Here is a 16901-nt window from a genome sequence, read left to right as displayed (position 1 = left end):
CTCTCACCGTTTTATTTGCAGACATAATTTTCACAGCTGCCCGGAGACCCGTGCCACCCTCGGACAGCAAATCACGCACGTCTCCCCCCACTCCCGATTAATTAATTATGCAATTTAACAACGGAGCGACCCCTTCCTGGCTGCCTCACAGGGTCGGTTGTGCCACACCCAGGGTGCCAGGTGAACGAGTACAGCCAACTTGCCTGTTTTGGAGGGTTTTTTTGAAAAGAAGAAGGCTCTGCTTCCCAGCAGAGACGAGCATGGCTTCCACCTTGCAGCTGTAGCTGCTGGATGTGAATGAAAGCATTGACAGCCAGATATGTAGATACACAGGAAAGTGTAGCACCACGCTGCATGCAGAGCTCCCAGGTTGCTTTCCACAACTGGGTCCATCCCCTTTTTTTTTTTCCCCCAAATGAGGGGCTGAGGTACAAAGAGGTTAATAAAAAATAAAACAACAATCTTGCCCCAAGCGACGTGGTGCACTAAGTCAGGGTTCAGAAGAGACTGGCACTGCTGCTTCCTGAGGGGAAGGGGGACATGCACATGAGACTAGGACTATGCCTTGGAATAAAAAAGCAGCCTGAAGAGTTGAGGGAAAACCAGAGAGAGATGGGACAGAGGAATGGCTGTGGGAACAGAGCTGGAACGAGCCCTGGGCTCCCCAAAACAGTGCCATCCCTCGGGATCCGTGTTAGCCCCACTAACCAGAGCTGCAGGTGCTCCCAACACTCACAACTCTTCACAGTGGCCACAGCTTTTGGTCACTATTTTCTAGGCAGCAAAGAAGAGACACAATTGAATTTTTGTTCTGTGCCAGGACCATGGGACACACCATGGGTCTGAGCCAGGGAAGTTTCCCAATGGCTCTCCCCTGCCAACAAACACATGCACAACACTTGCAAAACCCGAAGTGCAGAAATGCACTCCTGTGGAGTGCAGGATGAAAACTGCTCAGCTGAGCACTCTATCCCCTGTCACACTCAGCCGAGGGACACAGGGACCAGAAATAAACTGCCTGGAATAACTTATCTAGGAGAGCCAAGTGGGGCCCTACAACAACCTCTCTGGAGGGATGTGGGGCAAAACCTAATCCCCAGCACAGTAGATTTCCCGAAGAGCCTTGGTTTGGACTAGGAGGCAACCCCCTCCTGGGGTTTTAAATCAACAAAGACAGTCCTGTTTGCTCTAGCATCAGCAGCATGATCTGCTTCCAAGGTCACCAGGCCCTAGACTGGCACTAACTCTGTAGTCCCCAGCATGCTCAGAAGAATGGCAGCCAAACAATCAGCTTGAGGGCAGCTGAAGAAGGCCGACAAATACTGAAACAGTCAATGAGAAGAAGCTAGAGCATCTCCAGCCCTTGGAAAACTAACCTTCATGAATCTGAAATCTTTGGTGTAGCAGCCAGTCTGCCGTGTCCGAGCAGCCAGCACTCCATGGCATCTCTGCAGTGACAAGAATGTATTCGCAGCCCTTCTACTGCAAGCTTTGTTTAGTCTCTGGTGAGATAAGTGTGTCCTTTGATGACGCTACACCTCTGCAGTTCCCTCTGCTCTCCCTGCCCTCCTGGGACCACAAGCCCACACATGGCAGAGGCGTGGCATGGAAAGGTGAGGAGAGGATTCCCAAGCCCCACGTGAGTGCTCCAACCCTGAACAGTGGGCATGGGAAGGCTCAGCTGCACTGGAGTGACCAGTGAAAAGAGAAACAAGTCCCAGAGATGGAAGCCAAGGGGCCTGGGTGGCAGCTGTGGGGACATCAGGGGCCAGTCCTACACTATCAGTGGCCACAGGGACTTCCGCCAGCACAAAGAGAGGCAGGCAGAAAGCTCCTGACCAGGTTATGAGGTTACAAGATCAATTTGAGCTCCAGCCTTGATGTTTAGCAACATGTGTTATCCAGATTAACCTCACATTAAATGAAAATTTACTGGATAACTGCTACCTCCACCCCCTTCCTCCTCTCCATATCGATGCACCCCTTGTTCCTTCAGAAGCATATGGCCACCAGGCAGTCAGCTTTCAGCAAATAACCTATTTTTAAGGGTATGAGTGCCTAAGCCCATTTTAATTGTGGGCTGATGCATTCCTGTAGCTTTCAGCTTCCCTCACTGTTTGCCACTACCTCTTCCTTGTGCTAGCGCTGGTGGTGTGCATCCAGGCAGTGAGGCAGGCCAGGGCGTGATGCCACTTACAAACCAGTCCCTGGTTGTGACAGGTGAAATTGAGCAGGACCATAGAGCAGAGGACATGAGAAGCTGAGGTAGCAGAGCACAGCCAGCAGATCAGGAGCAGGCCAGGCAATGGAAACCTAATATAGGAACAGTTTAAGCCTTCCTGGAATTGCATCTGAACAACTGAGCAGGCATTTTGCAGGGGTAAAATACAAAATTCCACCTGCCCTCAAGACTCACAGCAACTGGGCACTTGGGAAAAATGTCAAGAAATGACATAATGAGAGAGATTTTCCCTGGGACTCCACAGGGAGAGGAGAAGAAGAGCATGGAGTTATGCTAACAGTCTGCAGTAAGTAAGGAACTCAAACAGGGGCAGTCATGGTGCATGAGTTAAAAATTAATGGGATCAGGCAAATACCATTGCAGAAATCCCAGGCAAGCAGTCCTTATCTCTTTCCAGAGAGGAAAGAGATAAAAGGTTTCATAGCACCAAGTAATGCCACACAGTGGTTCAGGGCAGTAAGGAATCCCAGCTCCAATGGAAACTGCAGGAGGAACTGAGCTGGGATGTGGCCAGGCACCATGGTCACCACCCTCTACCTGTGCCCATAAAGAAAGGAACACTGTGCCTCCTAACTGTGAGCAGTCAAGGGCACATTTGGCATAGCTTGCTTGTGACATGAAGTCTTACAGAGAATGCCAAGGCCAAGAGGGAAACAAGTCCCAAACATGGGATCATGGATGTGAGTGACTGCATCTGGTCCATAGCACCCAGCACACACACAAACACCAGTAAGGTAAACCACTTCCCAAAAGAATTGGTGCCTGCTCCAGGCTTTCAAGTAGCTGTTCTCAGGCTCTGGAGCTCACACCAAGGCTACTCATGCAGCTGGGACAGCTATTCCAGGTTCCCCTTTCCTGCTGGCCAGGCCCAGGATATTTTGTCACTACATCCTCCTGCATCTAAACTGTTCAGAGTCAACAGCCAGCATCCAGCAGCACACACCCAGGAAGAGATCAAGAGCCTTGGCTGCTACCACCCAGCCCACAGGGACCCTGACAGGTTGAGAACAGAAGTGGAGAATTTCTTGGTCATGCACACAGTTGGCCCTGCTACCACTGGCCCAAGCTAAGCCTACTGTACAAGGCAGCCCAGAGTGCTCCCCACTGCACTTCACAGGGCTGAGTGGAACCAGGATAGTGAGACCGAGTGTAGGGCAAGAGAGGCCTCACCACAGAGCAACTGACTGACTTTACAGAGAAGTAGCTGCCACCGAGGCTCCAGGAACCATCTGCATGGAAACATGTGCAGCGTGATTCCAGTGTGAAAACCAAGCATGTGAAAACAAAGTGGTGGCTGTGGGACATTCCCTCCCCTTCCAAGCTCCTCTTCCCTCCTCAGCCGGCCCCATCCCATGAGTCTTTGCACAGTCACGGTGACACCTTGCTGGCCACTGAAGCCTACCAGCTGCACATTGTGGCAGGAAAGTACCAGCAAGACCCCTGTTGGTGTTTCTCCAGAGGAGCACTTCAGGACTCTTGCTTCTTGGGCTCCTGCAGCAGAGTCCTCCTGCTGCCCGCAAAGGCCCAGCGAGAGCTCTGACCTCCCCTGCTGAGAAACACCATCCCCGTGAGCCAGGAACAGTTGGCTCCAGTCCTTTTGTTCAACACAGCAGCAGGGAGCTGGGCATAATCCCTGACTGCTGTCAGCAGGCACTCGTTTGCTGGCGGCTTGTGTATCCCTCCCAGCCCGAGGGAGGCAAGGAGACAGCCACAGCCTGGGCCGACGAGCAGGTCAAGCTCCTCACGTTTCCAAGGCTACCTCAGCCGAAGCTGGCTGAACCAGGTGCTGACGGCACAGTCCACACGCATCACCAGGGAGATCCCCAGCAAGAGGCAGATGCTGCTCACCACAAAGCCCAGCGACTCAAAGAGGAACCTGCAGGCACAAGAGATGCAGTTAAGGATACAACAGCCAGCATGACTACAGAGACAGGCTGCTACCCTCCAGATGACTGTTTTTCCTGACAATGAGAGGCTGGTAGCATCCCACATCCTAAAACCTCAATTACATACACTCCCCAGCAGTTGCTGCCTGAAACCTGTAAGCCAAGCACTCATCTGATTTAGAAGCCACTCAGGACTGATTGACTCAGGTGGGATTGTGAATCCCTCAGAGGCTGAGGCCACCCTTCACACCAACTAGTTCAAAGGCTTGCTGGTTCAGCATTTCTGGGTTTATCACTTCTGGTCTGGTATCCTTACCTTTGGCTCTGACTACAATATTCTCAGCTTCCAGGTGGGTTCTGTGTGTCTTTGGAAATTAAGACAGACATTTCTTAATGTGAGGAGGAACTTCTCAGGCTCTAGCTCAAGTCTAGCTTCTGAATTTCAAGCAGGAATTAGTTAGGGACATTCCTACAACCAGTACTAGGCAATGAGTCAGAAGATCAATCACAGGGTCTCTTCCAAAATTACTGTCTGTGAACTCTAGTCAAGGTGTCAGGGACATGAGTCTTAACCCAGCATCAGAGCAACTTCTGGGACTTACTTTGGGGCAAAGACCTTCCAAACCATGAGGTGTCTCCTGAGGATCATAGCTGCACAAACACAGGCCAGAAGCTGCGGGGAAGATCAGGAAAAACAAGTTACAGGTGACTCTGGAGAGACCTCCTGGGCACTAGGTTCACATCTGAAGGTAGTACTAAACTGCACATGCCTGCGAGGCTGGCACAGAACACATCAGGAATGAGCATCCTAAAGAGGACTTTTTGTCATTATGTCCTCAAGTTAGGAAACACAAGCAGCTTGGGGTACATGAAGGCCCTTGTGGGGTCCGGCTGGGGCAGCACAGGGGAGGGCTCACACCGTGGCTAACCTGACCTACTATTTCACTGAGAGGCATGCTGCTGCTCTCTGCTGCAGGGCTTGACCCTTCCCTTGTACTGTCTGTGGTCTGACAACACAGGAGAATGATTTGATGAAATAAATCCCAGAAAACTATTCACTTCTTTCACAGGATTAAAATTTCTGGTTTTTAGTTTCCTATATCATCACAGCACATATGAAAACCAGAGCTGGTGTGAGATAGGAATGCTAAGGAAGACAGGTAGTAGGATTACAACCCTGCAGCTCATGAGAAGACATTCCCACTTCGGGCATATGGGTATGAAAAGCATCCTAATCCATATGGCAGCTTCCATGCTGGAGCCTTTCCCAAAGCACAGAGCAAATAGCATGGCTGAGAAGGGACCTGCTCTTCCACCTGCAACCAGACACTCCATCCCTGGGCCTGTCTGTGTCCTGGCTGACCCCTTTTATCAGAGTGCCCCACAGTTATCACAGCACACCCATTTCCTCCTAGACAACCCTTCCCACAGCCACCCTGCCTCTGCCTGTACCTGTGACCCAAGGACAAAGAGGTATTTCAATCCCAGCCGCAACAGAGCAGTGGAGAACTCCTCTGGAGACTCCCGCAGCCTCATTTCCATCATGTGCTCCTCCACCTCCTGCAGCTCCTCCTGGGACTCCTTCTTGGGCTTCTTCTTCTGTGAGCTGGACATCTCACACACAAAGGGCCACAGCAGGAGCAGTGGGCAGCCAACTACCTCAAGGACAAAGGCGCATGAAGTTATCAGAGCCCAGGAGGCAAGAAGCAGTCTAGGCTCTGCCATCCTGCCCTGGATGTGCAGGAAGCACATACCCCAGCTCCAGGCCAGGCTGCTCTGGCCCCACAAGAGGAACAGCGAGGATGCTGTTGCTCAGCTGTTGCAGGAGTCTTTATTGCCTCATGCTCAACCTGCAGAGCCCCATGCAAGGCACTGCAGTGAGCTGTGTCTGCTCAAGCCCCACGGCCCAGGAAGAAATTGATTTACCTGCAAAGAGGATATGGGAAGCAAAGGTGTTGGCTCCGACCAGGACAGCAGGCAGGAAGTTCATGCTGTGGTCAAGGTGGAAGCCAACAAAGGCTGCATTCCAGTGGATGGCTGGGAAGATAGGCTGGTGGCCTGTGGAATAGAAGAACTGTGAAGCCGCAAGGAGCCAGGAGATGACTGCATACCACGGCACTGAAAACAGCTCTGAGAGAATAAAAGACAAAAACAGAGGCAGGGGGTGGGGATATCAGCATCAAGGAACAAGACAGATCCATGGTCAAAAAAAAAAACCTAGTGACCTTTTTCTCCAGGTTCCCTTTCCACGTTGGTTCTTTTAAGAGACAAGAAACAATCCAGCTCCCCCCACAGATACAGCAAGGGGCTAGCATTCCCTCTGCTGGTGCCAGTTGCCTTGCTACTGCACTCTGTCAGAACCAGTGGGGTTAGGTGACTGTTCACATCCTGGGAAGAAGAAAGCTCCTTTCCCTGACCCAAGACACTTCTCCCCCCACCATGTTCACATCCCTGCTGCATGCATCTTTCTTCTACCTGAGGATTTAAGCAGCTCTAAAAAAGCTAAGAGTATCCTGAGGATCAGTGCACCACTATTTCCCAAGACTAGAAGCCAGATCCTGCTTCTCCGCACTGGAATTAAGGCAAGGTCACTGCAGGTTAGGCCCAGGTCACACATCCACTGGTTGCTCTACTGAGCCCAGACTCACCAGCATCTCTGGCAAGGCCTCTGGCACATGTGTGGATGTGCAGTAGCACAAAGGCCTCCACGAAGAGGAGCAGGAAGGCAAAGCTCAGCCGCTCACTGTGCAGAAGCATCAAGAGGAAGCCCAGGAGGGTGAGGGCTATGACCAAGGCTGCTGAGTATACGCTGCCCAGTCCATACGCTGCAACAGTGACCCTGCAGCTGCCCCGCTCCAGCCGCCTCTTCTGAGACTCCTGCATCCTCTTGTAGATCTGAGGGATGACGTGGAGGAAGTCGACTTCGGAGCCAGGTACCCCCAGGTAGGGAGTGACAATGGATCCTGCTGACTCCCGTGTGTCCTTTGCAAACACTGTCATGGGATTGCACAGTAGGAGCAGCAGTCCCATGGATGCTAGTCCATAGACAGCCCTGGGAAAGACAACAACTGCGACCTGCACCAGCTCCTGCAGCTTGCCAAGAGAATCATCAGCACTGGAGGCAACGGCCCAGTAGCAGGCAATGCAAAGGACCACCAGTGGGAAACCCCAGCGCACGAAGAGCACAAGGGGGTCCGAGCTGTTCAGGTTGCCATAGTGCCTTAGCCAGCTCTGCACTGCATACACCAGCCCAGCCAGCAAGGCCACGCACAGGAGGTAGAAGAGGTTCTTGGCCCGTGTGTTTCTCAGGCTGGCAAGTGGGGAGAGGAAAACAGAGGGCCGGCACTGAGGGATTTCTTCGCGGCACTGGTGGAAGAAACTGGAGAGGCGCACACAGAGCAGAAGCATGGCCACGAGGCACAGCAGGTACCAGATCTCTCTCCGGTAAGAAGAAATGCCAAGGAGCTGCTGCCTGGGACCTTCTGGCACAGTCAGGTGACCATCCCAGTGGAGCTTCCCTACTAGCAACATCACCAGAGAGGCCAGCAGGAATGGGGCCACCTGTGCCTCAGCCACAACAAAGCTGTCAGAGAACATAGCTCCACAGCGGAAGAACAGAATGCCCATGGGGAAGGCCAGCCCCAGCCATGCTCGCAGCCTCTGCCCGAGGCTACCACTGGCCAAGGGTGGCTGACTGCCTGTCAAATGGGCTTTCTTGAGATGCCGGCCCCACCAGTGCCAGAAGAAACCCAGCTGAGAAGCAGCGGCTGCCCATGACGACACCAGGAGCAGATCCAGCCCCTCCTGGGTGAAAACATGGACCAGCCATAGCAGAGCAACCCCCACAGGGCCCCAGAAGAGCGGGTACAGGAGGCAGCTGCGACAGAGAGATTGTGAGGATGCGGCCAGCTCTGAGGCCATGTAGCAGAGCAAGCAAGAGGAAGCAATAAGGATGCAGCCCCCCACCATACGCAGTGGGTGGAAGCGGGCCCAGGACTGGGTGCACACAGCCCGTGCCTCCCGCAAGTAGCGCTGGAAGCGACCAATGAGGCTTCCCAGCCTCGGCTTGAGCTCTGGGGGCACTGTTGTCCCCTGCACCTGGGTCAGGAGCTGCATGTGTTCCTCCACAGCACTAGAGAAGAGCTCCTGCAGGTACTGGAGCTGCTCTGCTGGCAGGTCCTGAGCCACCAGCGAGTAGGACTGCAAGAAGCGATCCACCTACAGGAGAGAAGAAACAGGATCAGACAGCAGCATTGGGAAAAAAGGGAATGGGATTCACTGCTTCATGCTGCCCTTTCATAATGGAAACAACCCCAATTTACCAAACCCTTCCAGGGCGGACTTGTCCCTAGCCGTATCACCCAGGGATGTCACCATCAGGAAACTCAATCTCTCTGTCAAACTGACATCCCTCTCAAGTGATGCATCCACAGTGACAGCCATAATGACTCCTGCAGCTACACCCCTGGTAATGCTGGGCATCACTAAAGGTTTTTATGGAGTCTTTGGCAGCAATAAAGCAAATGTCCTCTAGAAGGTCAAGTCATTACTATCAATGACTTGTTAATCTGTACCCCATGTTGAGTTTTACAGTTTTGTCAGAGGAAAAATATCATGTTAAAAAACTTACAGTGAATGAAACCAAACAGCTTTCCTTTCTTCAATACTAGCACATTAATACACTGCACCATAGTTTAAGAAAAATTCATTCTTTTTACATTCTGCTTCAACAGAGACACGAACAGAGGCAACTACAATCCCAAAGTCATAAAAGAAGTGTTACAGGGGCATTAGCAGGGCAGAGACACACACATCCATCTGTTTAGATCTGTCCAGTCCTGAATTGCACCTGTAACTTCACACACCTTCCATTTGCCTCAGAGCACAGTCAGAATCTGTCTGCCTCTACCCAAGGATGGCAGACACATGCACTGGCTCTCTCAAAGGCCTCTCTGGAATGCCACGGCTTCTTCAACACCACTGTTATCGAGCTAGAAACCTCCTCAAACAATGAGTGCAAATATTTAAACAGGCACAACTTGATAATGCTAATTCCTAACAAATGATGATTGATATCCTCAGTGATTAATGGACACTAACTTACATATGATCTTTAAATGCCAAAGCACTCTGCTGCTCTGTAGTTACAGAGCTGAGTATTTCTGTCTTCCCATCAGCAATCATTCTCTCCAGCTCCTCAGTGGTTTGCACCAGAGGTGTCCAACTGGTGCTCCAAGGAGCTGGTTGGGCACTGGAGGAATTATTCCTGTACTCCCAGCAATCCAGAGTCCCTCAAAGGCAGACTGGCCCTTAGCTGAGATACATGCCTTGCAATGCCCGTGGCAAATTTGGCTCTGTAGCATAACCAGAGCCACAACAGATGGCCCTCACATCATCCATAGAGGCTCTCACTTAGCCTGCTCCACTGCCTAGGCTTCTTATATACCTGATGTAGAGACTTTCATTCAAATTTTGTCAATCTGCTCCTGGGGTTCAGTATTTTGTTGCACTTTGTGTAAATTGTTCCTTCAGTAACCTACTTTACTATTACCTGTTACATGTTTGTTTGTTTGTTTGTTTTTAATTTGGTCTTTCATTACTGTTTTCCTTCCTCCACTAATCTAGAATACTATTTTGTTAACACTGTTTCTCTTTCAAAACTGAAGCACCATCAAAATCTCCACTTTTACTTTCAAATCTCCAATCACAACACTTGCCTCTGGTCATCTTCAGGCTTGAGGAACCAGCGTCCCCTATTACTTAATCCACTTCTTACCATCTGGATCTAGCCCCCTCCACCTTCCCAGACAGTATTTTCCATACCACAGCACTAAACAGGTGGCTCTCATTTCTCTTTAGGGAAAACGGGGCTGTTTTTTACTGGAGTAAACAGTGCAAGGATGTAATGCTTCAAAGTAAGTTCTCCATGAAGATAACAGCATGTCACCCATCTCACCTCCACCAAACAGAATAGGTTTGTACTTAAAAAGTCATTCCTTCTCCCCTCTAGTTCAATGGGAGGCTTACCACAGGCCGTACCTGCTTGGCATTGACGTGATAGACTGAGAGCTGCTGCAAGGCTGCAGACACAGCATCATTGTCCCCAGCGAAGAGCTCAGCCATCACCTCCCCAATATTACTGTAGGGGATGGGCACCCCCAGCAGCAAGGCCACAGTGGGAACCAGGTTAACTTGGGGAATGGTTTCAGGCTCCTGGAGAGACAGGAGGAATCAGAAATTCAGAGAGAACACACCAATGCAGCTTTTCACTCATTTGAAAGGACGGTGGGGAAGACATCCCCGTCCAAGGTGAATCCAGGTAGAGGCACAGCTCTATGCTCCCCAAGGGTCCTCTGGTGAGAAGCATGCCTGCTGGGAGCTGCATGTTGATGGGGAAGGCACTGGCTGTCCAACAGCTCACCTGGCCCCACACAAGCACCCCTCACAGTTTTGGTGACCTGAACATGCATTCCAAACACTTCAGTCCTCTGTATCAGCCCTTCCACTGTACTCTTGAGACAAGGTGACAAACCTACCACTCTCTCAATCAAGGTGAAAAGGCTGGAAAGCAGCACCATGGAAAGAGACCTGGAGGCCCTGGTAGATGGAAAGTTGAATGTGAGTCAGCAGTACCCTGGCAGCCAGGAGGGCCAACCCTGTCCTGTGGGGCATCAGGCACAGCATCGCCAGCTTGACAAGGGAGGGGATTGTCCCACTCTGCTCTGAGCTGGGACAGCCTTACCTCGAGTGCTGGGGGCAGTTTTAGACACCAGAATATAAGAAAGATGTTAAGCTATTAGGAAGCAACCAAATGACAGCCAGGAGGCTGATGAAGGGTCTGGAGGGGAAGTTGTGTGAGGAATGGCTGAAGTCATTTGGTCTGTTCAGCTGGGAGAAGAGGAGACTGACGGAAGACCTCTGGGTGGTCTTCAACATCCTAATGAGGGGAAGAAGAGGGTCAGGCACTAATCTCTTCTCTGTGGTAACCAGTTACAGGACCCGAGGGAATGGTCTGAAGTTGTGTCAGGATAGATTTAGGATGGATAGTAGGAAAAGGTCCTTCAACCAGGGGATGGCTGCGCACTGCAACAGGCTCCCCAGGGAAGTGGTCACAGCACCAAGCCCAACAGAGTTCAGGATGTGTTTGGACAATGTTCTTAGGAACATGGCATGACCCCTGGGGGTGTCCTGTGCATGGCCAGGAGTTAGACTTGATGATCCTGATGTGTCCTTTCCAACTCAGCTTATTCCATGATTCTATGACAGACTCCCCATCCCTCTCAATCTAAAAAATCCCAGTCAAACTGTTACTCTCTGTAATCCCAGAGTTGGAGTTTTCAGGCACCAACTAAGGCAGGGATAGCTAAGAGTCAGCTCCTCACCTCTGGAGGGCTGCTGCCAAACAGGGGTGTCCTGCTGTACACAAACAGTGCTGCATTGACTTCCTTCTCGCTGTCGCCACCATGGTCTCCAGTTTCTGTCATGCCGTGGTCCCCAGCCACCAGAAGAAGAGTGTCATTCCCCAGGTGATCCACCAAGGACCTGCCACCGAGATAAGGAAGGTCAACTCCTCCCTGGGCAAGGGCCCCACTAGCCTGGGTGGAAGAGGACATCTCCCGAGCAAGCCTGCCTGCACCAGAGGTGAAGCTCTCAAAAGGATATGAGCAAAATTAAATGCTGATGCAGAACTGTAACAAGCCAGGGTCCAGGTGTTTTAAATTGATGCTTTAAAGCCAAACTGAAAATTCAGAGCCCTAAGACAGAGTGGACCGATCTTGCTTGGGTCCCCACCAAACAGTACCATCACGGATCGTGACAAAATGCAATTCAGAAGAAAGATTCCTCACAAAAACAAAATTTTAGGCTGCTTCTATTTGGGTCATGTATCATGTTATGTGAGCCATCTTCCACTTCAAAGGAAAAAAGCAGGGATTAGTCCCTGAAAGATGCAGTAGGTATAACACAGTACATGCTGTGCTGTCAGATACAGCAGAGCAAGTTACCAACTCCTTCTAGCAGCAAAACTTAAAGCAGTCCTAAGACTCAAGAGCTGCAGCATTTTGGGCTGAGACACATCTGTGTGACTGAAATTTCTGTATCCCATCCTGCCCTCTGTCTCAAAGGTGCAGCTCATGGTTCTGTGTGATAAATGCAGCAGCGCTCATTCCCTAGCCAGGGTCCTCCACCTGCTTCTCAAACATTAGCCAGACCTCAGTGGGACAATGTCCATATTAAAGATGGAAAGAGAGAGGCTCAGTTACACTCCAGCTGCACTATCATCTCATGGTTTTGTAGAGAAGCAAGACCTGAGGGCAGCCTTACTTATGAAACCAAACCTCTCAACAGTCACCTATGCAAGCAATACTGCCCATAGCTGGGGTTCCAGCTGTTGCTGGCAAAAGCTGTTTTCCATGTTAACAGACTCAGTAAGCATTCATTCCCTGTTGCCCTCTGCATCTGTCAATTCGCTGGGAAGGTCCCACCAGCCTGGCTGAAGGAAGTAGCAACCCCTCAGTGCCACGCTGATCACCTGAGCATCTCATTCATCTGGGTGAGCTTCTTTGCCATCTCAGGATGGTCGGGTCCATGTTTGTGCCCACAGTGGTCCACGCCAAGGAAGTGAGCAATCAGCACATCCCACTCACCACTGTCCACTGCAGAACAAAAGCAAAGTTATCACGCACCAGCCTGGAATTCTAAGCCTGGATCCTCCTGCCAAAATTTACTGGTTGCCTGTGGATATTGCGGTTTCTTACCCTCCTGCCACTGTCACTGCCAGCTCTTGAGGAAATTGATGCAGGTTTTAAGTTAGACAACTCTTGGCCAGAGGGTCCTAGGTGCAATGGCACAGGGACCTCAAAGCCTAGAAAACATCCCCAGATCCCTGTTTTTTTCGTGCCATCCCTCAGGAGGGGAACAGTAAAGTGTCACCCAAGTCATCTTGAACTTATCTCAAACTGCCACAGACTGAGCTAAAACAAAGGTATGCTCAGAAAAAAGAGAAGCCTGAACTCCCATCCTTCCCTGGAGATATTGTAGGTTGGACCCATTAGTGTGCCCCTCTGCTTCCCAGGACGTGGCCATGACACACCAACACAGTCCCTAGTTAGAAAGTTACCCTGGCCTCTCCCCTCTGCTTCAGGGCCTTGACACATGAAAACCAACATATTTGAAGTTAAATGATGACCTGTAGCTCTCACACAAGGCACATAGACCTTCCTGTGAAAGGCCACTGCACCCCTGATTTGCTTATATTCAGACACAGAAAAACGAAAGAGCATGCCCCTGGGTCCCAGGACCACAGGGAAGTGGAAATCACCTATTTCATGCTTTGTCTTCTTCCCATGACTAGGGAACACCAATGCATTGCTGAGAGCACTGCTGTGTCTCAGCCTCCTAACTTGTGTTTTCCCCAGAGCACTGTGTGCCTGCCTAGGCAGCCATGTGTCAAAGTTAAGGTGCTCCTCTGTCTCCATCCTGCCAGTGTATTTTGTAAGACAGATGTAGAAGTCTAACTTCATCCCAAAAAGCTGAATTCTGTTCAGAGGAAAGGTATCTACAGAAATGGTCTGTGAGCTCCAAGAACTGGCTTATCTGTGGAAATCCAGCTAGAGCACTGTAATCCTTGGGCAGCAGTGTGTAACTGCCCAGTTCCTTTGTAATAGAAAAAATCCTCCAGCCCTACCTTGGATTTGCAGTAGGACTACCACATTAGGCCAAGGTTTATTTGCAGTAGGACTACCACAAGGCCTCTCATAAGGTGAGAGAGCTACTTACCAGTTGGATAGAGATGCTGCAGGATCCCATCATCCACAGTGTGAAGATCCTTTACATTAAAAGAAGGGAAGAAATAGGAACGGAAGAACTTCTTTGGGAAGAGTCCTTCCCATGTGTCATCACCCATGAAGACCACTCTCCTTCCTGAGCCAGAGAAAAAGGAACCAGTGAGAGATGGAGCCCTCCTGAGTCATGCTGTTACCACAACAATCCAAAGGGCCTGACCAGGCCAGGTCAGGATCTGGAGCAATGGCTCCTCTCCAACCCACAGTCAAAACTAAAGTTTTCACTAAAAAAAAGAGCATGTCTGTAAATTACTTTGAATACAGGGAGGGACCAGTCCATAAGTATCTGTAAACCCCCCACACCAAAGCCACTGTGTAACCTAAGGCCTTAATGCTGACATGACACGTCACCCCTGCAGAAAGACTCCTGGGCCACCACAACACAGGTGGGTGCACGGGGTGCAACATGAAGTAGACAAAGCCTCACCTGAGGCCTGTGACCCCACTGCAAAATGCAAGGCAGCAGGTGATGGAGTAGAAGATGTGAGTCCTGAGCTCTTGCTTTTAAAAACAGTGGTGATGGTGTTCCAGACATGGAAAAGAGAAGGCAAAAGCACTGATGCTTCCCTCTGCCCTTGTTCTCCTTGCCCTGCCTGCCATCAGCCAGCTGTGTTTCCACAGAGCCTCTTCAGCCTAGGAGCAAGGAACTTTTTCTCTGAGACTGCTACTCTGGCATAGGATCTACTGGTGATCACCATCTTCATTTTGCCTCAGATGATTCACTACATTTGCCCACCTTGCTCACTCAAAGTCATGTTGTCTTAGCCATTGTGAGCCTTGGGAGGAAGTCTCTCTAGGCAACAAACCACTGTGGCCTGTCCTCTTCCTTCTACTCCATTATCCCACTGTAACAAGCCCTTTACAGCGGCACTAAGCACCCCCTAGCAGCATCAAACCAGAAAGAAAATGGGATGAGGTTGCTGCCTCATGGCTGCAGGCAACTGTCCAGGCAGGCTGGCTGCCTGAGGGACACCCCCACAGCACACCTGGCACCACGTGGCACACCTGGCTCCTCCCCTGTCACGTGCCTCACACAACACAACCTTGGCAATCCTACAGGCATTCCTGGGGGTGACCTTGGGACAAACACCACCAGTGCAGCCAATTTCACTTGCTTTCTTGTCATCCTTGAAGATGATGAAGTCATGGTCACAGCTACTTCTCACTCCCAACCCAAGCTGGAGATGTCCTGCCTGCATGACAACCCTGCCTTAGGTAACTGTCATTAAGCAGGGAAAAAGAATCAGCTCACAGGGTGGATCTGTTGTAAGGGGTGCCCTTCCCAGGGAGAAAGTAATTAAGGTTTGGAAGACAGGTTAAACTGAGCAGAGGTTTGCATCTGCCCTGCTCCAGTAGGCTGCTGCCCTACCCACACAGAGTCATAGAATCATAGAATGTTAAGAGGTTGGAAGGGACCTTAAAGATTATCCAGTTCCAAGCCCCATCCCATGGGCAGGGACACTTCCCACTAGATCAGGTTGTTCAAGGCTTTATTCAGCATGGGCTTGAACATTGCCAGGGATGAGGCATCCACAACCTTCCTGGGGATCCTGTTCTAGTGTCTCACCACCCTCATAGTAAAGAATTTCTTCTTAATGTCTAACTTAAACTTCTCTGTCAATGTGTACCTATTGCTCTTCATTCTATCACTACAGTTCCTGAAAAATAATTAATTTCCAGCTTCTCTGTAGGCCCCCTTCAGGTACTGGAAGGCTGCTATGAGGTCGCTTTACAACCTTCCCTTCTCCAGGCTGAACAGCCCCAGTCACAGAATCATCAAGGTTGAAAGAGACCGTCAAAACCATCCATCCAATCATCCACCCACCACTATAAACCCCAAACCACACCATCCAGCACAAGATCTGAAAGCCTCTTAAGCACTTCCAGGCACGGTGACTCCACCATCTCCCTGGGCAACCTATTCCTATACCCGCGAAAAAATGTTTTTTTATATCCAGGTTGAAACTCCCCTGCCTGAGCTAAAGGCCAAGAACTCACCGTTCTGCACCAGCTGTGCCAGCAAGTTATCCTCCTGGATGGCGTACGAGGCAAAGTTGCTGCCCACGTCGATGAAGGTGGGCAGGGAGCCGGTGGTGAGGCCCTTGATGCGCTGCATGGTGGCTGTGGGGGGGTCGGCTCGGAAGCGGTAGAGCCGGGCATGGCGGGGCTGGGAGGTGGCTAGCTGGTGCAGGACACCCAGCTTGTTCTCATAGGGCAGCGGGCTGGCCTTGGCGGGGTCAAAGCGGGCAAACTCAAACTGGAGGGCGTCGATGATGACGAGCACGGCCTTGGAAAAGCGTTGGGGAGCCCAGCAGGAGCCTGGCGGGAGGCTCTGCCTCTCCCAAAGTGGAGGCACGACTGGGTCTGAGCAGGAACTGCTGCTGGCGAGCTCGATCCGGGTGAGCAGAAAACCACTCATGAAGAGCCCGATACCAGCAAAAAAGAGAAAGCAAACCCAGGCCAGGAAAAGCACCACTGGCCACCGCTGCATCCTAGAGGGAAGGACAGGCAGGCTCAGCCCCCAGCGGCTCTACCTAGGCAGACACCACTCCCTCCCTACCAACACCCATCCCTGGCCCAACACCTCCTACACCCACCCGTCCCGCAGTACCCCCCATCAGCCTGCCTTGACTTTACTTGGTCCCACCTCGTGTCCGGCGACTGCCCAACGCACTGCTTGTGTCCCCTCCTGAATGGGAGCCGAATCCTGCTCCCTCCCGACTGTCCAGCACCTTCTCGGCACCCCCAGCCCCTTCCCCGCTACCTCCAGCCCCTTCCCGACACCAGCAATCCCCTTCACACACCCCCGACCTTGTGTCCCCCGCGCCCCAGACCCTCACAGCCCCTTTTTGATTCCCTGGGCCCTGCTCCCGTCCCACCTGCGGCTCCCGGCGCCCGTTGCTCCCGGAAGCGCCGAACGCGCTAGAGCGG

General features: G+C 51.4%; 1 protein-coding gene across 3 annotated transcripts; it reads right to left on the bottom strand.

Moving 5' to 3' along the window:
* Positions 1-512: 512 nt before the first annotated feature.
* Positions 513-16880, bottom strand: PIGO (phosphatidylinositol glycan anchor biosynthesis class O). Of its 3 annotated transcripts, none has more exons than XM_054003625.1 (11): positions 16850-16880; positions 15969-16462; positions 13906-14049; positions 12659-12782; positions 11511-11670; positions 10168-10341; positions 6777-8346; positions 6055-6258; positions 5581-5783; positions 4731-4801; positions 513-4118 (listed from the first exon to the last, which is right to left on the bottom strand). In XM_054003625.1, exons 2-11 carry the CDS (start codon positions 16459-16461, stop codon positions 3998-4000), a joined length of 3264 nt encoding a protein of 1087 aa, XP_053859600.1. In that variant the 5' UTR covers position 16462; positions 16850-16880; the 3' UTR covers positions 513-3997. The 3 variants fall into 3 exon arrangements, with proteins under 3 accessions (XP_053859600.1, XP_053859601.1, XP_053859602.1); XM_054003626.1 differs by having other exon boundaries at positions 6055-6186; XM_054003627.1 differs by lacking the exons at positions 513-4118; positions 4731-4801 and having other exon boundaries at positions 5654-5787.
* Between the last annotated feature and the right edge of the window lie 21 nt (positions 16881-16901).

The sequence above is a fragment of the Vidua macroura genome, chromosome Z (genome assembly GCF_024509145.1).
Source record: "Vidua macroura isolate BioBank_ID:100142 chromosome Z, ASM2450914v1, whole genome shotgun sequence".
Classification (NCBI taxonomy): Eukaryota; Metazoa; Chordata; class Aves; order Passeriformes; family Viduidae; genus Vidua; species Vidua macroura.
The sequence above is the reverse complement of the archived record's forward strand: the minus strand, read 5'-3'. Positions and strand labels throughout refer to the sequence as shown.

What these genes read in the sequence shown, in the direction of transcription:
- PIGO (XM_054003625.1), bottom strand. Translation starts at nt 16,461, where the DNA reads ATGCAGCGGTGGCCAGTGGTGCTTTTCCTGGCCTGGGTTTGCTTTCTC. An exon ending in GCAGCATCTCTATCCAACTG is followed by an intron (nt 12,783 to 13,905) that starts GTAAGTAGCTCT and finishes TTTGTTCTGCAG; the next exon opens with TGGACAGTGGTGAGTGGGAT. An exon ending in ATCACGTCAATGCCAAGCAG is followed by an intron (nt 8,347 to 10,167) that starts GTACGGCCTGTG and finishes TCTCTCCTGTAG; the next exon opens with GTGGATCGCTTCTTGCAGTC.